The sequence below is a fragment of the Electrona antarctica genome, assembly GCF_951216825.1.
Source record: "Electrona antarctica genome assembly, chromosome: 15".
Lineage (NCBI taxonomy): Eukaryota > Metazoa > Chordata > Actinopteri > Myctophiformes > Myctophidae > Electrona > Electrona antarctica.
In genome coordinates, this window is record NC_136796.1 from 41,750,077 (window position 1) to 41,757,948 (window position 7,872).

At 40.1% G+C, this 7,872-nt stretch overlaps 1 protein-coding gene across 2 annotated transcripts; it reads right to left on the minus strand.

The window, feature by feature from the left end:
• Window positions 1–939: 939 nt before the first annotated feature.
• Window positions 940–7,376, minus strand: mllt11 (MLLT11 transcription factor 7 cofactor). 2 transcript variants are annotated; one of them, XR_013791780.1, is made up of 4 exons: window positions 7,178–7,376; window positions 4,891–5,076; window positions 1,544–3,120; window positions 940–1,513 (listed from the first exon to the last, which is right to left on the minus strand). XR_013791780.1 is itself a non-coding variant. In XM_079523219.1 (3 exons), exons 2-3 carry the CDS (start codon window positions 5,062–5,064, stop codon window positions 3,034–3,036), a joined length of 261 nt encoding a protein of 86 aa, XP_079379345.1. In that variant the 5' UTR covers window positions 5,065–5,076; window positions 7,178–7,376; the 3' UTR covers window positions 940–3,033. The 2 variants fall into 2 exon arrangements, 1 of the variants encoding a protein (XP_079379345.1); XM_079523219.1 differs by having other exon boundaries at window positions 940–3,120.
• Between the last annotated feature and the right edge of the window lie 496 nt (window positions 7,377–7,872).

A 7,872-nucleotide genomic window follows, 5' to 3' on the forward strand; every position in this document is an offset into this window, starting at 1 on the left:
AAGTGCTCGTGCTCAAAGTGCAGTCTTTCATTGTAACATACAGTAGTAGTAGTGATAACAATTGTACTTTTGGAAGGGCTAAGGGCATTACGTTGATCTTTTCAGGCCATTGGTTAAGACTTTTCAAATTGAGCTTACCACAGTTGAAGCTGGAAATAAAAATTAATTTTGAGTTGAATTGCTTGTGATTTATTTACTCAAATGTGCTTTATGTAATGTCTGCCTAATTCACTGATTCACCGAGGTGAATTATATCCTGACAATGACCACCTAGGCAGACATCCCGCTTATTACATGGCTACTTCATACATACATTTATAAATTGACCCAAACACAACAAAACGAGGAATTTCCTTGCGGATGTGGTAATGAAAGTATTCTGCTGGCCACATCTGCCCAGCTGCAGCACTGTCGGGAAAAGATGGAAGTGAGTTGATCAAATAGAATCCATTTTCGGGTACTGCTTCGTCCATTTCTCGCTCAAATGTTTTCAAAAACATTTTTGAGAGCAATGTTTAGCTGTAAATGACTGTGTGTGTTTACATGGCTGTCATGTTGGAAACGGCAGTAAATCAAGCGGGGTGCAGCAGGTGCTCCGGGGCTTTGGTTAGGCATCGGTCTGTTATGGAGCGGTCATTATCCTGAAATAACAGACCACTGAATTCAGCGATTGACCAATCAGAATCAAGCATTCAACCAAGCCATGTAATAAGCCAAGTTAAGAAGTAATTCCAGCTCAATTGTGACCAAATCAGGTCCTTGACAATATTTTAAATCTATGTGCAAGCTCACAATGCGTATACACATCGAGTTTGTAGACTGGCTATTTTTAAACATTTAAAATGGTGAAATTGGGAAACATTGGCTGCAAAAAATATATTAGTTGGACTCTAAACATCACATACATTCACTTCAATAAACATGAGCCAAACCAAGTACTTAGGATTTAATTTTATTCCAGACAGGTCATGATGACATGAGTTGATAACCTATGCATGATTCATTCTCTCCCACTGTGTGCAATATCACACAATCACAGTTTAAAACGTTAACATACTTCCCTCCAGTGTCAACACTGAACAACATATCCAGTTTGTTTTGCTTCGTTTCTATTAAAGTTCAGTGTTAACATTATTCCCATCATGTCCTCTCCTAGCTATCCTGTAATGACAGCACAAAATGTAACAGTCAGAAATGCTGCACTTTATGGGAACCCCACAAGCCAAAGTTGGATATAAGTCACCACAATTAATCAGGCCTTTAACATTCAAAAATATCTCCAGACAAACTCAATTCATGAAAAACAGAAGTGACCAAAAGGGGAAATTGTCACACAGGTGAAATATACATGTTGTGATTTAAGCCATTGCAGCAGTTTTGAGGCCTGCTCATGATTAAATTAACACAGCAGCATGTTAAATAAATAAATATACTCTTGGAATGTGCCTGAGGAAAGGTGGCTCAGTACACGTAAAACAAGGCAACTAAAGGAATGAGGGGGAAAACAAGGCAACTAAAGGAATGAGGGGGAAAACAAGGCAACTAAGGAATGAGGGGGAAAAGAGGTTAATGGACAAATGTATGTCGTTTAGCATACCGGTAGTTCTGATAATGTAAAGCTTCAAATCCAGGTTTAAATGCGCCCAACATGCAATAAAGATCTTATCGCCAAACCACACATGTGCAAGACTGAAAAACTAGGAAGACAAAGTAAAGAATAAAAAGATTTGTCTCTCTTTGAGCTGTTCATGATGAACTTTAAATCCTGTCAATGGCGTTGAATAAACCACACATCTGACCATGACAAGATGGGTGAACGCATTTGCTACAAAACTAACATTCACCAAGGCAGTTTGGAGCTCAGAGACAGTGATTATACTGTCAAAGATAATTTATAACTCGTTTTTAACTCATCCAAGGGTTACCTAACCTTTACATACAAACCAACAAGTATATGTGAACATTATATTGTAAATGCTGGTACACAACTTCAGTGACCAGTTGCATTATAGTCACATCCTGTGCATCAGTCAATGTTGAAAGATGAGATTTGTTTGTAAAAATGAAAAAAGTTAAACCTGGATGGTTGTATGCTCAACCAATCACATCCCTGTAGAGTGTTTGAATCTGAGCTTTGATTAAAATATTGAATGTTAGCTTCCATTAGTTATGATTAATTTATACTCGTCCAGTGTTGGCACATAAAATATCCAATCAACAAGCTGAAAATGTGTGCTATTTTAGGCAAGCAACACGGTCATACACACGCACGAGAAGCTTCAGCGCATGTTCGCTTCCATTCTATAATGGGAGCAAAAGTTTGGGTGCGGTAACGTTCAACACGTGGAGTTCAACATTGTTCACAACCGGACATAAACCAATAGGAAAGAAACGTGTGGTTGACACCGCATTTCGCAGGTTTCTCTCAGTGAGACAACCACTTGAGTCTTAACCAATGCATGTCAAATGAACTACACAGCAGAAAACCGGAGCTGTACACAACATGCAAGACAACATGGCTGATTGGCACGTCTCTCCTTCAGACACATGTGTGACCCTACTACCCTAAATAAGGCTTTAGGCACACACTTGGATTGTGTAGTATAATTGATCTAGGTTAACGATCTAAAACAAATGGACCAATATGGGCAGGGAGGCATATACTGTGTATGTATGCCATACACTACTATTTTAATTGAAAAGTCCATTCAAAAGGGGTAATTAACTATTTTCCAGAGACAATGTCAAACCTGTCCTGAAGTCTTTCAGTGTCACATATGTTACTTTAACCTTCATTATAAATAATTATATGTTTATTTCCGGTAGACCAAAAATGATATCTTTCACAATGTTTTATGGGGCTTGGGTTCAGAACAGCTCCATTTGCAAACAATGCAACAAAGAAGTGCCTAAGTGCCAAGAATATTTTGGGAAACGGGTCATAACCACAGATCTAGCGCAGATCCTCAACAGAAGGCCGTTGTCATTTGATCCAAACAAGGTCTCCAGCCAGAAAGGAGTGATGGTTGAGTTCTACAGCAGAAGATCTTCCAGCAGAGACCCAATGTTGGCAATGGGAGCCTTCCAATAGTTAAAGGACGAATACTCCGACAGTTCAGCCTGAAGGGGAGACACATCAGAATATAGTTCATATATCTACACACACAACTCAGGAGGTTTGAAAATTAAGGTATGTTCATTATGGCAGCCTTCAATTCACAAAGACACTAAAATCCCATCTTCTGAGTAGGCGTGGTCAAAACTAGATTTGTCTTGATTCTCCCTTTGTGAAACAGGCCCTGTTATGATTCATGCCAAATACAGCTAAGTAAGTCTGTGTACTGAACTTGATACAGTGTACTTCATATAATAAGTTACAGTGCAGCTTGCATTGTGCCCGACAGTTTCTCTGTCTGCATTGTACTGTCTTGTTATGTGAGGCATCCTGTTAGGTGGCACCCATAAGGTCCGCCTGGTATGCCGACAGTAAGGCTAGCCTTGTACATCGTGAGGTCAACCTTGCGCATTGGTGGTATAAAAGTGACCTTTATCAGTAAGTACCGTTACTTACAAGAGTGTACACACTAGCTGCGAGCCAGCAAGGTCACAGAGGGAGAGACAGATTTTCTATATAGGGTCTGAGAAAGGGAAGACACGTCAGAATTCTCCATGACAGAACAAGCCTTCTGTCCTGCTTCCAGGGGCCCCGACCGACGAGCTGATATGGAGCGAATCTGATTCGCAATATAACAGGTCATATATCATGTTATTCATATTCAAGTGCTGTTCTTATTCATTTCAGGGGAATGCCCCCATGTAATCAATAAATATATGCCGGGCTAGGGCTAATCGGTAACACTGAGTTCTGCCTTTCATTGTACGGTGGAATGATTAGAAGATCAAAGCTTTGGGTAGTGGGTAATCTCTGTGTGTGTATTTGCCCCCTGACCTCAGGATAAACAGAGCACTCTCACACCGTGTAGCATCAGCGTGGTAACAGAGCACTCTCACACCGTGTAGCATCAGCGTGGTAACAGAGCACTCTCACACCGTGTAGCATCAGCGTGGTAACAGAGCACTCTCACACCGTGTAGCATCAGCGTGGTAACAGAGCACTCTCACACCGTGTAGCATCAGCATCATCATGCCACGTTCCTATGTCGCGCATCTTCATATCTTACTGTCTCGTTTCTATGATCCAGCACTATATATATATATATATATATATATATATATATTCCCTGTCTTGTCTAATACACTTTGTGAATCTATGGTGTGATACTGCCTCTGTCTCATCATTGGTTCTCCCGGGCCAACTGGATTATCACACACCACCCAGTAGGGCTGCCAGAATTGGCCAAAAATGATATTTGAATATTCCTTTTAAAACACCACATGTATTCAAACAATTTTCGAATGATTTTGAATGTCGAATGTATATGATTTTAATATGAATAAGATATGAATATTGCAGAATAATATGCTGTAAAACTTTCTCTTTCTTTATCTATATGGTCCGGTCCTGTATGGGCCGTGGTTGGTGCTGAGAAATGCACTCTCTTGAGTCTTGCGAGATCAAATGAATGATTCATAATTATCTTAATAGCCTAATTCTTGTATAATGTTTTAGTTTACGTGGCACAGTCTTGCCAGAACCTTAATTTAAAATATTTGATTATTCTTTTATTTTTTACATTTGAATATTCATTCGAATATGGAATATTCCTTGGCAGCACTACCACCCAGCCTACACACACACTACCAGCCTGTTCAGAGCCAGACCGACCGAGGGTCCATATAGAAATTACAACAGGCCCTCGGGGTAAAACATCGTATCTATCACCAAATAACAGTTATACTGAAAATACCAACATCCTTTTGTTCGCTTACTTCTTCAACCAGGAGGTTCCTGGTTTGAGAGCAGGTCTTCTTATCCTTTCTCTGGATGCCCTTCATGGTTAACTTGCTGTCCTTCTTCTCCTCCAGTTCCGACAGGTCCAAGGCAGGGAGGGGCGGCCTCCAGAACAGGAAGGAATCATACTGGCTGTTGGACTTCTCCAGCATTTTGTTTTATGTCTGAAATGTAAATAAACAGGAATAAATGGTAAATGGTGCATTTATATAGCGCCTTTATCCAAGGCGCTTTACATAGATTGTGCATTACATTCACCCATTCACACACATATTCATACACCGATTGCGGCGGAAGCCATGCAAGGTACCAACCAGCACATCGGGAGCAATTTGAGGTTCAGTGTCTTGCCCAAGGACACTTCGACATGTAGACAGGAGGAGCCGGGATTCGAACCGCCGACCCATGGATCATTGGACGACCTGCTCTACCTCCTGAGCCACAGTCGCCCATAATAAATGTAAAGGTCCTACATTTAAAATAACGGTAGTGGGTCGCGCACACCAAGACTTCAGTTCAAATAGTTTATTTCATATTTGAACAGGGACAAACGTTTCGGCTATCCAGCCTTCATCAGTGACTGATGAAATTAATGTCAGCCTTCAACAGTGACTGATGAAGGCAGCGCACCTATAGTCAGAGCGCGGTGGTCACATGAAGAGTAAGGTCCTACATTTAGACATTTTTATTTTGGCCTAAGAATAGCACTGGAGTGTGCTAATGTGGTCAATACTGGTCATCTTCCAAGGAGGAAGCATGAGCTTAGCAATTTCCATGACGACAATCAGCCTATTAGATTGTGAGATATCTTTTGTTTGTTTAAGTGGAAAAGTCCTAAGGGTGTTGCTAGAGGAAAGGCCATGGAGTCAACAATATCAGTAGAGTTCTGAGTCTGACTGTGGTTCTTGATTGATGGACCACAGTCTAACATTATATTTATAATTGGACAGTCAAGTCTTTTACCCTAATTGTTTCCAACTTCATCAATTTAGTATTACTATTCACACCTTTCTGGCAGATTGATTTACTTCAGAAATTAATTTGATATGGAATAGAATAGATCATTGCAATGAGGCTGTTCTGAATGTTAGTGTCATTATCTCCATTCTTTTATTTCATTGATTGATTTCTTGAGTAAAGGGGTATTTATACTTTGTATGTTTGTCTTGATTTTTATGTCAGGAGCATTGTAATGTAAGGATGTTGTTAACTTGTTTCTTCTTGGTATGGTGGCGAATAAAGTAATCAAAATATCACATTTTTCTACTTAACATTCTACATTTAAAACACCTACCATGCATACCACATGACAGGCATTTACGGTATGCCGGTATGGTGTTCCACTGAAGTTGGTTACCTATAGAATTATGTGACTCGTTGCAGCCAGGTCAAAAACAATCAATATTTTTTTGTTTAACATTTGCAATTTAGCTATGAAATCCTGAAAAGTCGGACTATCGAAAGCAATTTGTTTATTCCCATGGGAAAATGATTAAATAAAACAAACGAGAATATGTAGAAAGGGTAATAGCTCTCTTCTTGGTGGTCACCATTTATGGTGTTACACGGAGGTAAACGCCCAAACAGCAGAAAGGAGAGCAGAACATCACACCGACCGGGTCAGTTCAGTCTCACACGTAACCGTTGGTGACGGTCATCGTGTTATTTTTATGACAGTCAACTGACCAGCAGTGGACAGGCTACTTATAGTAACTGGGTCATATATCTCTCTCGCCGCATCGCCTAGCTCATTTTTAGGCTAGGCTATTCCCACGTTATCTCTTCCAAGAAAAAATAACCTATTTACAAACTATATCAAGAATAGCAATGCATATAGGCTAATAGCAGTTTTGACGAGCGACATCCTCGTACGATGGGAGTATTTAATTTAAAATGTGCCATGCATTTTTTTTCTTTTCACAATTATCTGTAGCCGACAGCTGTGTAGGTTATGCAAATTAACATTTCTAGTATTATTAAATGAGCGGTTGTATTGTAGGCTACAGCTACAGATGGAGGCGTTGGCCTTGTCTATTTCTAGGATGTCACAGTAGGCAATAGCCTACTAGTTGTGTTCCTTAATGAGAAATAAAACCTATTTAATCATTAAGTGTGCTGTGCAATGTGCACGTTTATTTCCCTTCATTGTGAGACAAGCAGGTGCGGGTCGCAGTGCATCTGCATCATGATTCATCATCCTGATTCCTGACGACAATTAAAACAGTTGAAGCCCAAATAATAACGAGAGAATGAACCCAAACTCACCTTTTTTGTTTGTTGTTGAAACAGGAAATATTGTCTTTTCTTGTCTTGAATGAGATTATGAGCCCCGAAGACAAACGGCGTCTTTGTTTCAAGACAAGCAGCAGAGCGGTGACGATGCGAAAGATCTCTCGCTCGCTCGCTCTCTCTCTCTCGTTACACAATGATGACGTTATCATGTCCGACCTCAGTCGCCTAGGCGGCCTACATTTTTGAACCTTTTATCAGGGAATGAAATATCTCTTTTCCAAAGGGAAACACAATGGACACCGTTTGGTATTATAGCGTAGGCATATATATCTTTTTCTTTTTTATCTTTAAAAAAAATAATAATAATACTTATCTTATTTCCCCCTTCAATGTCCTCAAAATATGGAGTAGTGTCTGGGAGCTGCTGCAGCTACAAGTTACAAGACATTTCATCCTCCAACACTCTCCTAACTCCCAAATAAACTAATTCAAACGACCATGAAGTGAGCGCATCGCACGTACTGCACGTGCACGCACACTTCAGTCAGTACTATACTAGTAGGCTATAGGTTTTCAACTGTTTCAACTCGCTTCTAAATTCCAAAACCTCATAGCATGCGAGCAGAGTGAGCAGACAACATGGGGCACAAATAATCAATGAAAATCCATTGGTCAAAAACTACAATTATGACATTGGATGTCTTCGATCATGTAGTATTCCACAATCT